Source organism: Heptranchias perlo, chromosome 17, assembly GCF_035084215.1.
Source record: "Heptranchias perlo isolate sHepPer1 chromosome 17, sHepPer1.hap1, whole genome shotgun sequence".
Classification (NCBI taxonomy): domain Eukaryota; kingdom Metazoa; phylum Chordata; class Chondrichthyes; order Hexanchiformes; family Hexanchidae; genus Heptranchias; species Heptranchias perlo.
Window position 1 is genome coordinate 50318165 of NC_090341.1, and position 15429 is coordinate 50333593.

The 15429-nt window shown below is 47.4% G+C and overlaps 1 protein-coding gene across 1 annotated transcript in view; it reads left to right on the plus strand.

Annotated features, from left to right (window-relative positions):
- The first annotated feature begins 8000 nt into the window (after nucleotides 1-8000).
- The window catches only part of grip2b (glutamate receptor interacting protein 2b), a 179007-nt gene continuing 171578 nt past the window's right edge, over nucleotides 8001-15429 (plus strand). Inside the window, exon 1 of the mRNA XM_067998289.1 lies at nucleotides 8001-8058. Within this exon, the coding sequence (XP_067854390.1) occupies nucleotides 8001-8058 (58 nt within the window). The remainder of the gene's footprint in view (nucleotides 8059-15429) is intronic.

Genomic DNA, 15429 nt, shown 5'->3' on the forward strand with positions numbered 1-15429 from the left:
TTCCTCAATGAGATAAAGGGGAGCATTTCTGCTTGAGCTAAGCGAGGTGGAATGGGGGTGGGGGGGTGTAGAAGAGGGCCGGGTTGAATTGAGGGGGAGGGAGAAGTGGGGCAGGTTGAACAGATAGAATTTATCGGCAGAACCTCATTATAATTTTTTTCCTCCTTTTCCCAGTTGACAGGCTAGACGGCTGCCAGGCGGGAAAACCAGTGGCAAGAGGTCGCAGCCGATGACCCTTGGGGACTGTCCCTGGCAATCGGGCTTCAGTTGGGGTTGGAGAGGATGGGAGGTCGCCAATCGCGGCAGGGGCTAGAGCAAGGCTGTGATTGGCAGAAGGGAGGCCAAAGGCATCCTTGAGGGGCCGGGGGGGAGAGGGGTGCTGTGGATGTGAGGGAGCACTCCTGCTCCTCCTGGCCCACAAGGAGTACTATAAGAAGCACTTACCTTCTGGAGCTGGCAGCTCTCGTCTCCATTTCGCTGCGGGAGCCTGATTTACATCTGATAATGAAGTTTGCCGCCTCTCTAAGACAGGACACAGGCACGCCTCACAACCCACCGCCGTAAAAACGGCAACGGGCTCGTACGTGGCGGATTGGGGACACGTTCCCCGTTTTTTAAGGTTTATCCCCCCCCCCCCACCAAATCTCCTCCCACTCGCCATGGGGAGATTAATATCGAGGCCTCTGCTGCCCCGGGTGAGAGAAAATTTAAAAAATAAAGAAAAAAAATTAATTCGCCAAATGGCATAAAGTTTTTTCCAATAAATTTGAGCAAAGGTCCCTTCAGTTTTAGGAATAAAGAAAACCACAATGCCCGTGTTCTTGGTAGATTCCAAACCATCGAGCAAATAAAGGGATCGATTTTCCATCCTCCTCTCCCCCTTTAGTTTGGCAGAAACAACAACAATAACTTGCATTTATATAGCGCCTCTAATGTAGTAAAACGTCCCCAGGTGCTTCACAGGAGATTTATCAGATGAAAATTGACACCAAGCCACATAGGGAGATATAGGGCTGGATTTGGCGGTAAAAATAATGGTGAGGTTAACAGCGCTCACCGTTACTCATGTGTAAATCAGACAGTAACTTCCGGCGACCGCACACGCGCAGTTAAACACGGAAATCCGGAGGTTGCTGTCCCAGGTGTCCTGCTCCTTCAAAAGTTGCTCGAAAACGGCATCTCGCCGGTTGGCTTCCCGTTCATGAACGGCGTGAAGTTCCTGTACTGATGTCGCAGATATGGACTAAACTCGCCGACAAAAGTTAAGTCGTCATTTCAAGTCTAAGTACCATTTTAAAGTCTTAATTACTGTCAAACAACCTCTCTGGCACTGAAAATTAACTTTTACAAGCATGGAGTCTCATTCCTTCAGCTTTTATTATTGTTGGACATTTAGAAAAATTTAAATTAAAAAAAATTCTTAGAATCATAGAATCTAACATCACAGAAGTGGGCTATTCGGCCCATCGTATCTGTGCTGGCTTTTTGAAAGAGCTGTCCAATTTAATCCCACACCCCAGTTTTTTCCCCATAACCCTGCAAATTAGTCTTCTTCAATACTTGTCCAATTGTCTTTTGAAAGTTCCTATGGAATCTGCTTCCACCACCCTATCAGGCAGTGCGTTCCAGATCTTAACAACCCTCTGTGTGAAATCATTTCTCCTCATTTCCCCTCTAGCTCTTTTGCCAATTATTTTAAATCTGTGACCTCTGGTTACTGACCCACTTTCCAGAGGAAACAGTTTCTCCCTACTTGCTCTATCAAAACCCCTCATAATTATGACTACCTCTATTAAGTCTCCCCTTAACCTTCTCTGCTCTAAGGAGAACAATCCCAGCTTCTCCAATCTCGCCACATAACTGAAGTCCCTCATCCCTGTTATCATCCGGGTAAACCCCTTCTGTACCCTCTCCAAGGCCTTGACATCCTTCCTAAAGTGTGGTGCCCAGAATTGAATGCAATATTCCAGCTGAGGCCTAACCAGTGATTTGTAAAGGTTCAGCCTGACTTCCTTGTTTTTCTATTCAATGCCCCTATTTCCAAAGCCAAGTATCCCAATCACTTTCTTAACCACCTTACCAACTTGCCCTGTCACCTTCAAAGATTTGTGAATATGCCCAGGTCCGTCTGCTCCTGCATCCCCCTCAAAATAGTACCGTTGAGATTATACTGTCTCTCCATGTTGTTCCACCCAAAGTGCATCACTCTACATTTATCTGCATTAAATTGCATCTGCCATGTGTCTGCCCATTTCACCAGTTCGTCTATGTCCTCCTGAAGTCTGCTACTATCCTGCTCACTATTTACTATGTTGCGAAGTTTTGCATCATCCGCAAACTTTGAAATTCTACTTCCTATACCCCAGTCCAGGTCATTTATAAATCACAAGAAAAGCAATGGTCCTCCCGACCCTTGAGAGACCCCACTGCATACTTCTGTCCAGTCAGAATAACATCCATTCACCACTACTCTCTGCCTCCTAGCCCTCAGCCAATTACGTACCCAAGTTACCACCGTCACTTTAATCCCATATGCTTCTATTTTCTGAATAAGTCTGTTATGTGGTAGTTTATCAAATGCCTTTTGAAAATCCATATATATAACATCTACTGCACTACCTTCATCAACCCTCTCTAGTACTTCATCAAAGAACTCAATCAGGTTAGTCAGACACGATTTGCCTTTAACAATTCCGTGCTGACTGTCCTTTATTAACCCATGCTTCGCCAAGTGAGAATTAATTTTGTCCTTGACGATGGTCTCTAGAAGTTTTCCCACCACTGACGTTAGACTGACTGGCCTGTAGTTACCAGGTTTATCCCTCTCCCCTTTTTTAAATAGGGGTGTAACATTTGCAATCCTCCAGTCCTCCGGCACCACTTCTATATCCAAGGAGGATTGAAAGATTGTGCTCAGAGTTTATGCTATCTCCACCCGAGCTTCCCTCAGCAACCTAGGATGCATCCCATCTGGACTGGGGGACTTGTTAACTTTGAGTGATGCCAACCTATTTAGTGGGAAGAAGTGTTTAGCCACAATGCTCCGGCCCTCACAGTGTGGGGCAGGCTTGATGGACCAGCTGGTCTTTTCCTGCCCATTAATTTCGTATGTTCGTATGTTCGTGTCCCATCTGGACCAGGTGACTTGTTAACTTCGAGTGATGCCAACCTTTTTAGCACCTCCTTTCTATCTATTTTTATCCTATTCAATATCTCTACTCCCTCCTCCTCTACTGTGACATTAACTTCATCTTATTTTGTGAAGACAGATGCGAAGTACTCATTCAGTACCTCAGTCATGCCCTCTGCCTCCACAAGAAGATTTCCTTCTTTGTCCCTAATCGGCCTCACCATTCCTTTAAATATCCTTTTACTTTTTATATGTTTATAAAAGATTATTGCATTCCCTTTTATGTTACTTGCCAATCTTTTCTCATATTCTCTCTTTGCCCTTATATCCTTTTTCAATTTTCCCCCTGCACTCTCTGTATTCTGCCTGGTTTTCTACTGTATTCTGTACCTGACATTTGTCATAAACCTCCTTTTCCTGTTTTATTTTAACCTCTATTTCCTTTGTCACCCAGGGAGCTCTAGCTTTGGATGCCCTTCTTACTTTTTCTTTCTGCCTCCTTTAACTCTGTTTCTTAATGCAATATTTCTTACCCTATCTTTATTTTGCTTACTGTACCTGATTTGATATTGAGTTCACTATTCTAACTTACACTTCCTGGGTCAGTCTCTGCACTGCTCACGAACGATGCTTCAGTCTGATGCTTCAACAGTTGCTTGCCCTGTTCACACAGGTCCCAGATGCCCGTGCTTTTTGGATCTCTAATTTAGAGGAACTTGCCGTGCAAAAGCTCGTAGAAAGTCTATGGGAAAGTGCAAGTTCACTGCTCACACTGTAATCCAGCGATTAGGACAGGTGACCAAAAGCTTGGTCAAAGAGGTAGATTTTAAGAAGTATCTTAAAGGAGGGAGAGGCAGAGAGGTTTAGGGAGGGAATTCCAGAGCTTAGGGCCTAATCAGTTGAAGGCACGGCTGCCAACGGTTGGGTGAAGGAAATCGGGGATGCGCAAGAGGCCAGAGTCGGAAGAGTGCAGAGATCTCGGAGGGTTGTAGGGCTGGAGGAGGTTACACAGATGGGGAGGGGCGAGGCCATGGAGGGATTTGAACACAATGATGAGAATTTTAAAATCGAGGCAAACATGACAGTAGCGCGATGGAAATGGTGGCGCAGCACTTACCGCCTGTACCGACGATATCGAGGTCGCCACCATTTTGGTGGGTGCCGTGAAATGGGCGACTACCCATTGGTACTTGGCATAGAGCAGCCTTACAAGCGATCCTTAAAGGGACTGCTGCAAGCCCCTCAAAACAAGGCAAGGGAAATGTTTTTTAGTGATCTTTGTGGAATCGGGTGGAACATTAATCCACCCTCCCAATGTGCAACCCTCCGTCACGATCACCTCCCCCCACTCCCTTAACCCACCTGGACTAACTGGGCTCCATGAAGCTGCATTTACCGCCCTCCCCGATTGGTGAGCGGCTCTAAATGCGAACGCACCTTGCCAAAGTAATTTAAATGAGGCCCGACCGTGAAAGAGGCTCCCTCCGCCTACTTCCCATCTGGTGCAAACAGTCACTTCAAAACCAACCTCTGATTGTCTGAAATCAAAATTATTATTGCAGGGGTCTGGGCATATCCCCAACATACCCCCTTCTGCCCCAGTAAAAATATCCTGCCTTCAACACTTGTGTATCCCTTCAGGCATTCATGTAATTGTGGCCTACTTTCCCCAATGCAATTTAAGCTACAAGGCCGTATCCCGCTGCGCTTTCAGTGACGTTACTTGTTTTCAGATGTCAGAGGCTTATATTCAGAGTCATTTTTTGGGCTACATTAGCTTTTCCAAAGATGTTAGTCAGCTTTTGCGAATTTCCTAAGCTAGCATGTGTGAACATAATAAAGATAACAATAATAATGGAAAGAAATAATTCTGAAATCCTCGTTCCTCATCAATCTGTAACCATGGAGACCAATGCTCTGAATGGTTCCTCGAGACTGTGTGCTGTGGAGTTACGATGATTGATGTCTTTTGGAGAGAATTTCTCAGGGATTGGATTTTAAGCAAATAGTGTGCAACGTTGTATTTCACTTACCAAAGCCTTTCAACAGCCATCACCACATTTAATAAATTAATTTTGCTAAGCCTGCCAACTCATCTACTTTAAAAACTTATATTGTCTCTGGACTGATGTGGTTCAAAGAGAGAATTGATGACTGGCAGAGGGGCTGCAGCGCAGATTCACCAGAATGATACCGAGGCTTAGAGAGTTAAATTATGAGGCCAGGCTGCATAAACTTGGCTTGTATTCCCTCGAGTATAGAAGATTGAGGGGTGATCTGATCAAGGTGTTTAACATGATAAAGGGATTCAATAAGGTAGATAGGGAGAAACTATTTCCTCTGATGGTGGAATCAAGAACAAGGGGACGTAATCTTAATATTAGAGCTAGGCCATTCAGGAGTGAAATCAGGAAGCACTTTTTCACAGTGAGGGGAGTGGAAATCTGGAAACTCGCTCCCTCAAAAGGCTGTGGACGCTGGGGTTCAATTGGAGCTTTCAAGACTGAGATCGAAGGGTTGAACTCCTGTTCCTATGTTCCTGTCAGTTCAAGCTTGCACTCTTTTCTCCTTCCAATCTCTCCAATTCATGCTGACACTATTCTCCCCTTCTTCCCTAGTTCACCCTGGTACTAGATCCCCTCTCCAGTTTCTATTGGCACTTTCCTTACTCCTTGCTCCCTCAGTTTGCGCCGACACTCTCCTCCCCACCCCTCCCCTCCAACCAGCCAGGGTGGCATTCTCCTCTCCCCTCTCTCAGTGGTGCTCCGAACTCCTTCCTCTCAGCACCGCTCCCCGTTCCGACTCCTTGCAGCGATCAAAACAGGACTGGGGGTACAGAATGTTTTAAAACTTGCCGTTTTTGGTGAGATTCCCACCGGCTGACTTGCTACCTATGCGTTACCGCCTCTGGCGGGCAGCGTTCATATTGGCACTGTAAGCGCTTTTGGCAGTGCGACACCACGTTGGCATCCTGCATCCGGGAGCTGGCAACACCAATGCCAGCATTCAGCGATAGGGCCAGCGCCAGTTCAGCAAACAAATCACTTCTCATCAGTCTGACGGCCTTTAGACAGGACTAATTAAATTGCTTTGTTCTATGGTCAGCACTAAATAGGCTAACAGAGCATCAATTAGCTGCATGCAGGGATCATCAGTGTAGCACATCGATACATAATTATAGATGCAAAGCAACAATCTGTAGTAGATCCCCAGTGTCCAACTCAAAGGTATGAGATTTACCAATTTAATCTTCTTTCATTTCATCTCATTTTTAAAAATATATTGCACCATAATGCGATATATTCTGACAACCATTCATGGCACTTCTGCCCCTTTACCTGTGACCTTTGTCAGATTGCCTGCTCCTTATATAGAGGGGGATGTACCATCTTATTCATAGCGCTAATTAGAGGCCATTTTGTGCGTTGACACTTGCTTCCTGCAGAGGTCTGGAATTGCTTTGGTTAATGTCGTGCAGTTTTTAAATGGTTGAGCACTCCTAGAGTTGGTTTGAGTGCCATTGTGACAAAAATTATAAAAGAAAGCAGCCCATAATTTGCTTCGTGTGGTAGATGGTTCATTAAAAAATGTTCCAGAAAGGAAAGTTGCTGTAATGGGCAAATCTCGGGCCGATGTTTTTTTAAAGTCGTGACTCTCTGGCCAAATCATTTCTCGTTGGGCATTGTTGTGTTCCTTAACAAAAAAAAAATCTACTTCATTAATAATCCTGCAAAGAGCACACATCATAATTTAACGATTGGTTGAGCATTCAAATTTAGATCTCTGACACTTTAAATCTGTCTGTCATCGGGTAATTGGCAGCTTAATAACCGGGATCTGCTCAGTTAATCTGCAATAAAGACAGAACATTGCTGGAAATACACAGAAGGTCAGGATAAAGATATAATGGCAGGTTAACATCATGCTGACCTTATGCGATTTAGCCTATACGTGACTCCAGTCCCACACCAACATGGTTGACTCTTAGCTGCCCTCTGAAGTGGCCTAACAAGCCACTCAGTTGCATCAAACCGCTTGCAGTTCAAGGAGAAGGCCCAGCACCACTTTCTCAGGGCAAACTAGTGATGGGCAATAAATGCCAGTCTTGCCAGCGGCACCCACATCCTGGGAATGAGTAAAAAACAAAATTCTGGGTGCGGAACCCTTCATCAGAACCATCAATCAGGAACAAAGGAACAACCTGCATGAGAACAGCCTGTCAAGCCCCTCAAATAATTTCTTCAAACTGCTTTGAGCCACCATTTGTTACATCATTCAGTCTACTCTTAATTCAGGGCTGCTTCATTTATTTTAACGCAAAAACACCGTTGAATTATGAGAAGTAGACTGTCCGGCTAAAAATGACATTTACAACACAACAAACACATAAAACAACACGATTCTGGGAAAATAAATCGCTAAATTTACCTGTAAAATTGGTCTTTAAATTTTAGAACTGGCCGGAAACAGCTTCCCCTGCGTAGGCCTGCCCCGCTCTCTGGAGTCTGGGTAGAGGCGCCAACCCTCCAGGATTGCCCTGGAGTCTCCAGGAATTAAAAATTAATCTCCAGGACCCTGCTGTGAGCAAACCCGGGAGAAAAATCATAGGGACATTGTGTTTCTTTTCTATTTTTTTGACGACTTTCATTTATTATTTATAAAAATATTGGAGATGGGGGAAAAAGGCTGACCAGCAGTCAACAATCATCCTAAGGGGTAACGAAGAGTCTGTTCGCTTTCTAATAGGCATGGGAGGGCGGGGCAGTGTGTGGATGGATGTGTCAGGTGACCAAGGGCCGGAGTGTGGGGGCGGGGCGGCTCGAGGCGGGAGGGCATTTGATGAAATCTCCAGGAATACATCCAACCAGAGATGGCGATCCCAGGCCTGGGGTTTGAGTTCTGTTTCGGTCCCAGACCTCGGGCTTTAGGTAGGAGGAAATCAAGCTCCTTTGGACAAATTGTGTGTGTGTGTGTGATGCATCAAGGGAGCTAGGGTTTCCAGTCTGCACCTGTGGAATTCCCATACCCAGATCTTAAGCCAATTGACTGTGAGAGGTAGAGCAAAAAAAAAAATTACATAGCTGAGAACGAGAGGTTTTGGGGTGGGAAGAATAAGATAACTTGCATCTTTGCATCTTAAGTAAGTTTTGTAACGTTGTAAGTAAATCGTATTACAAATACATCTGTGAGGCCTGTATCTTTCAGTCACAAGAGGGGGTCATTTTAATCTGACCCACCTGGCGGGAAACTAATGAGATTGGATCGGATGCCTGGTTTATACCCTGCTCGATGTCACTTTCCATTGACTTCGTTGTAAAATTACCCCCAGAAGTAAAACCATGATCTGTCTGGTTACAAAATGGTTCCTGTTCATGGTAAACAATGGTTTTAACTATTGAGAACATTTGGAGTGTCACCTTTGAATGATGCTTGATGACAGAAGGTATTCTTTTTGCATCAAAGGCCAGAGTAGAACATTCTCCAGTTTTCAGATATGAAGACGTTCAGAATTCAACTGAAGTTAACAAATCTCTTAACCAAACTGCCTTCTCACTCTTGACCAATCCTACTATTTGTAATGAGAATAATCATGGATTGGGCAGTTCCACTCTTCTAAGGCCCAATGCACAGTTTAGCTACAGTTCAGAATTTCAGCCTATTCTAGTTTCTCTCCCCTCGCCCGAAGTATATAAAAAGGGCTTTTAATTTTTCTGAAGAAACCGTGAAGCCCCTCAACCCGAAGATTGGAGACTTGAGGGGTATTTCCAATTTCCCAGAATGCAATGGGGAGCCACTCTTCCAGGTCAGAGAATCGTGGCACGATCCACGTTCCCCATTAGCACGCTCCCTGCTGTGGGACGTGAGATCTACTGCCTCCGTCACAAGAGCTGCTCGATCCAGGCCATTGTCCACCCTCAAACAATTTTGGACATAAACAATGATTCATTAAATTCCAATTCCACAACTTATTCTGTCGGGAGGCCCGGACTGTCCTCAGGCGTGGGCTTCACCAGCATAATTCAGGTGGGCTGCCGAGCACTCAATGAGTGGCCAGCTCGCCGCACCGGTGGGAGAGGGGTCGTGGGGGGCTGGGAAATCCGGCAGCTTCATGAGCCGGCCGAACAGAGCTGGAAGTGAGTGGTAAAGTGGGGGAGTGGGTTGGCGTAGGACCCCGATTTGCTTATGTAAGCAGCCTCCTGCCTGCTTTGGGCGGGTTTGCCCTGCGCCCATTCATAGGCTTGCCGGAAAATTGCAGCAGGCGGCCCTCGGGGGTCCATGAGGGCTGGGGGGAGGGAGGTCTGAGGTGCCCCCACCGGGGGCCCACCGCCGATTTTCCAGCAATGGTCGCCTGTTTTCTCAGATGAGAAATGGGCAGGCAGCAGTTGAAAATATTGCCCCACTCTCATTCTTAAAAATACATTGATTCTAAAAAGTAAAGCTTTACTTTGCGGAATGATGAAACCCAGGTTTGAGATCCTATCAGTATCTTGCAACAGAAGTTCTTGGCACACATCCTGCTGCAATTAGTTAATGTATCACAATCAATTCAAAATATATCAGTAGTAGGGTTGCCACAATCAATTCAAAATATATCAGTAGTAGGGTTGCCAATTCTCATTGGACATATTCCTGGAGGTTTCCTCCCGCCTCCAACCTCCCCCCCCCCAGTCAGACAGCCTGTTTACCCCCATCTTTAATATTTTTATAACTAATAAACAAAAGCATTCATAGGAACACTAGGAACAGGAGTAGGCCATCCAGCCTGCTCTGCCAATCAATTAGATCAGGGCTGATCTGTACCTCAGCTCTATTTACCCGTCTTTGCTCCATACCCCTCGATACTCTTACCCAACAAAAATCTATCAATCTCAGTCTTGAAAGCTCCAATTGACCCCCAGCATCCACAGCCTTTTGGGGAGAGAATTCCAGATTTCCACTGCCCTTTGTGTGAAAAAATGCTTCCTGATTTCACTCCCCAATGGCCTAGCTCTAATTTTAAGATTATGTCCCCTCGATCTTGACTCCCCCATCAGAGGAAATAGTTTCTCTGTATCTATGTTCAAATAATTTTTTTTTTAAATGCCCCAATGATTTTTTTTCTCCCTAGTTTCTCATGGCAGTGTCTAGTAGATTAATCTTTAATTGCTGGAGATTCCAGGGCAATCCTGGAGGGTTGGACACGCTAAATAGTCAGCCAGGTCAGACCGCCTGTTTTGTTGTGGCTGATTGTGTCCTACTTGACCCTGAACTGAGCTTCTGACCCCATATCCTCACCATCACCAAGACCGCCAACTTCCACCTCTGTGTCATTGCCTGTCTCTGCCCCGTCTCAGTTCATCTCCTGCTGAAACCGTCATCCGTGCCTTTGTTACCTCCAGACTCGTCTATTCCAATGCTCTCCTGGCCGGCCTCCCATCTTCCACCCTCCATAAACTTGAGCCCATCCAAAACTCTGCTGCCCCATCTTAACTCGCACCAAGTCCCGTTCACCCGTCACCCCTGTGCCCGGGATCCGGTCTGCCAATGCCTCGATTTTAAAATTGTCATCCTTGTTTTCAAATCCCTCCATGGCCTCGCCCCTCCCTATCTCTGTAACCTCTTCCAGCCCTACAACCCTCCGAGATCTCTGCGCTTCTCTAATTCTGGCCTCTTGCGCATCCCTGATTTTAATCACTCCAACATTGGCAGCTGTGCCTTCAGATACCCAGGCGTTAAGCTCTGGAATTTGCTCCCTAAACTTCTCAGACTCTCTACCTCTCTCTCCTCCTTTAAGACACTCCTTAAAACCCACCTCTTCGACGAAGCTTTTGGTCACCTGTCCTAATATCTCCTTATGTGGCTCGGTGTCAAATTCGGCCTGATAACGCTACTATGAAGCACCTTGGGATGTTTTTACTGTGTTAAAGGTGCTATATAAATGTAAATTGTTGTTGTTTGTTATTCTGTACCCCCTCAGGTTAGGACTGAGTGCGCGAGCGGGGAAACTAAACAAAGCATTCAAAGAAGATGCATTTCAGTCTCATAAGAGCTGGACAGGGCTCGCGAGGAGCCGTTCGGCCTCCCTTGCACTGGTGCCTCATTTTCTGCCTGTTCTATTTCTTTATGCTTGACTATAGATGATGCTGCTCTATATCCACCATATCTCAGGTACAGAACGCACCATCTCTAGGATGGCAGAGCTGTCAAGTCTCCCCCATTATAATTCAAAAATATGGTGTCTTTTGTTAAAAAAGCAAACACAGCTCCATATCGTTTAACTGGGCTTGCTGTCAGGCTCACTCGCATAAATCTAACTCCTAACAATTCCCCATTCTCGGGAGCTACAAAGCAGATGCTCGGGGACTAAAAACCTGTTGGATTTGAACGTTAGTAAGTCTTTGGAAGGATTCTCTGTTGCCGTTTGGTCGAACTCAAGGGGAGATTGTTTCTGTTCGGGAGGAGGGGTGGTGTTGGATTTATCAGATTTAATTAGACCAAATTGTAAGCACAAATTGTGCAAGACCAACATCTAGTAATGAGATCTTTGCCGCGATTTACAGAAATTGCAGTGATCTCCACGGGAACAGAATATATGGCCTTTCGGATTGAGCTGTGATACGCAAGGCCCATCAGATTGGCCAGTAGCAATCTCGAACTCACATCCTGCAAATTTATTTTTTGGCCACCTTTGAGATATTGTTCTGACTCGGATGACTCTGAGAATTATAGCTTTCTCGAAATCTTAATTTCTAGTCCGGCTTCTCAGAGGGCGCTCTGCTTCCCTTTGTCCTGCTCCGATTGTAGTGATAAGGCCCGGTTAAAAAGCTGGGCCTCAGTTTTATTAGGGAGGGCTGCGAGCTGCCGATGAACTCGCTGATTATTGATTGAATAGCTTTTCATATGTTTTCAACCACACAATGATGTTTTTTCCCATCACACTGAGTCCAATTTGTGGTCACGTCAGGGGGTTTAGTGATGACTACGTTTACACACAGTGTTTACACAACGAGGAATGCAAATAAGTGCAACACTGGGCATCTAATGGCTCAGACAAGGGGTGGGGTTTGGCGGGGGGGGGTCCCAGGTTGGACTCCCGGCCTGTGTTGAGCTAACTAAACTATGGGAGTGGGTGGGCAGCAATAAGGGTGATGCAGTTGGCATAGTATCTACAGTCAAAGAATGTGGGCTGAGAGATAAAGGCCTCGATATTAACCCACCCCCACGGGCGGGAGAGGGTCGGGGGGGGGGGGTGTTAAAGATTAAATATGGGGCACGCATCCCCAACACACCTCCCACGGTGGATATGGGGGCGTCCGAATGTCCCGCTGTGGAGAAGTGGGATACATCATTAACGTATTTAAATCGGGCTCCCACACTGCAACTGGGCGCCCGATTTAAAATTCACTGTTGCTGCGCGGGTTTCCCAGGCAGTGAAAGGGAGGAGGGAGCTGCCGTCTCCACAAGGTAAGTGCCTTTTCCAGCACTACTTGTGGGCCAGGAGGAGCAGGAGTGCTCCCCCCGCCCTGTCAAGGAAACCTTTGACTTCCCCCAGCCCCGATCGCTGCCTCTATCTCCCACCCCCCCCCCCCACCACTGCAATTGCCAACCGTCGCCCCTCCTGTTTGCCGGTGACCGTCCCCAAGGGTTCCATGTACTGTCATGCCATTTACAATGAATAGGTCCCTTCCCCCAGGAAAAGAAATCAGCACAGAGAATGTCAGTGTGAGGTGGGGTGGGGTGTGGGTGGATATGGGGTGGGTTCTGGGTGGGTGTGGGGTGGGTTCTGGGTGGGTGTGGGGTGGGGTCAGTGTGGATGTGGGGTGGGGTCAGTGTGGGTGTGGGGTGGGTTCTGGGTGGGTGTGGGGTAGATTCTGGGTGGGTGTGGGGTGGGATCAGTGTGGGGTCTAAGGTGGGGTCAGGGATGAATATAAGAACATAAGAAATAGGAGCAGGAGTAGGCCATATGGCCCCTCGAGCCTGCTCCACCATTCAATAAGATCATGGCTGATCTTTGATCTCAACTCCACTTTCCGGCCCAATCCCCATATCCCTTGATTCCCCTAGAGTCCAAAAATGTATCGATCTTAGCCTTGAATATATTCAATGACTCAGCATCCACAGCCCTCTGGGGTAGAGAATTCCAAAGATTCACATCCCCCTGAGCGAAGAAATTCCTCCTCATTTCGGTCTTAAATGGCCGACCCCTTATCCTGCAACTCTGACCCCTAGTTCTAGACTCTCCAGCCAGGGGAAACAATCTCTCAGCATCTACCCTGTCAAGCCCCCTCAGAATCGTATACGTTTCAATGAGATCACCTCTCCTTCTTCTAAACTCCAGAGATTATAGGCCCATTTTACCCAACCTCTCTTCACAGGATAGCCTTCTAATCCCAGGAATCAATCTAGCAGTCTCAGATGGGGTCTGGGTGGTGTGTGGGGTGGGATCTGTTTGGGGTCTGGGTAGGTATGGGGTGGGGTCTGGTTGGGGTTTGGGGTGGGGTCGGGTTAGGGTCTGGGTGGGGTGTGGGATGGATGTGGGTGGGACCTGGGGTGGGGTCTGGGTGGGTATGGGGCTGGGGTCTAGTTATGGTCTGGGTGGGTGTGATGTGGGGTCTGGGATGGGGTCTGGGTGGGTATGGGCTGAGGTCTAGTTGGGGTCTGGGATGGGGTCTGGGTGGGTGCACGGTGGGTGTGGGATGGGGTCTGGGTGGGGTCTGGGATGGGGTCTGGGTGGGTGCAGGGTGGGTGCCGGGTGAGTACGGGGGGGTGCGGGGTGGGGACAGGGAAGAGATTTTGCTGCAGGGTCTGTTCTAGTTCTTTCTCAATTGCTTATGAGAACTTATGGTGGGCAAATCACACTGGTCGGATGCCCAAGCAAGTTACTGGTGAACGGGATTAAATCAGAAAGCCAAGCTTATTGAAAGGCAAAAGAAATGTGAAAATCTACAAGTGACATCAGTGTCTGGAAGATAAAGCATATTAAATTTTCTGTCATCACAATAACCGGAGAATCATTAGAATGCAGTGTGTCGACCTCTCCTCGCAGTTCATATCCTCTCCTGTACATCAGTCAGATGAGGACCTAATCTCCCTGACAGGATTCTGGAGCTATCAGTCCTGTAATTTCGGTGGGTTGATGAGTTTATTCCTATCAACAAAATAAAATTGATGTGTATACTTTCGGAAGAGGTTGCTGACAGGGTGCAGTGCATTTGAGCACCAAGGTCTGGGACTTTGGCACTGGCATTTCAGGGTTCAACTATTTCTTGCCCCAAAACTCAATGCTCGAGAACGTGCAGACTGTCATAGGTCAGAGTAAAACCAGTCCCACCTCCTCCAATCAAACAGAGCAAAGACAGAGGGCATCACATTGTCCAGGGGCAGGGGGCATCACATTGACCAGGGGCAGGGGGCATCACATTGACCAGAGTCAGGGGGCATCACATTGACCAGTGACAGGGGGCATCACATTGACCAGAGTCAGGGGGCATCACATTGACCAGAGACAGGGGGCACACATTGAACATAGACAGGGGGCATCACATTGACCAGTAACAGGGCATCACATTGTCCAGGGGCAGGGGGCATCACATTGACCAGTGACAGGGGGCGTCACATTGACCAGTGACAGGGGGCATCACATTGACCAGTGACAGGGCATCACATTGACCAGTGACAGGGGGCATCACATTGACCAGTGACAGGGGGCATCACATTGACCAGAGTCAGGGGGCATCACATTGACCAGTGACAGGGGGCACACATTGAACAGAGACAGGGGGCATCACATTCACCAGTAACAGGGCATCACATTGACCAGTGACAGGGGGCATCACATTGTCCAGGGGCAGGGGGCATCACATTGACCAGTGACAGGGGGCATCACATTGACCAGTGACAGGGGGCATCACATTGACCAGTGACAGGGGGCATCATATTGACCAGTGACAGGGGGCACACATTGACCAGAGACAGGGGGCATCACATTCACCAGTGACAGGGCACATCACATTGATTAGAGACAGGGGTCACACATTGAACAGAGACAGGGGGCATCACATTGTCCAGGGGCAGGGGGCATCACATTGACCAGTGACAGGGGTCACACATTGAACAGTGACAGGGGCGTCACATTGACCAGTGACAGGGGGCATCACATTGACCAGAGAGAGGGGGCACACATTGACCAGTGACAGGGGGCATCATATTGACCAGTGACAGGGGGCATCATATTGACCAGTGACAGGGGGCACACATTGAACAGAGACAGGGGGCACACATTGACCAGAGACAGGGGGCATCACATTCACCAGTGACAG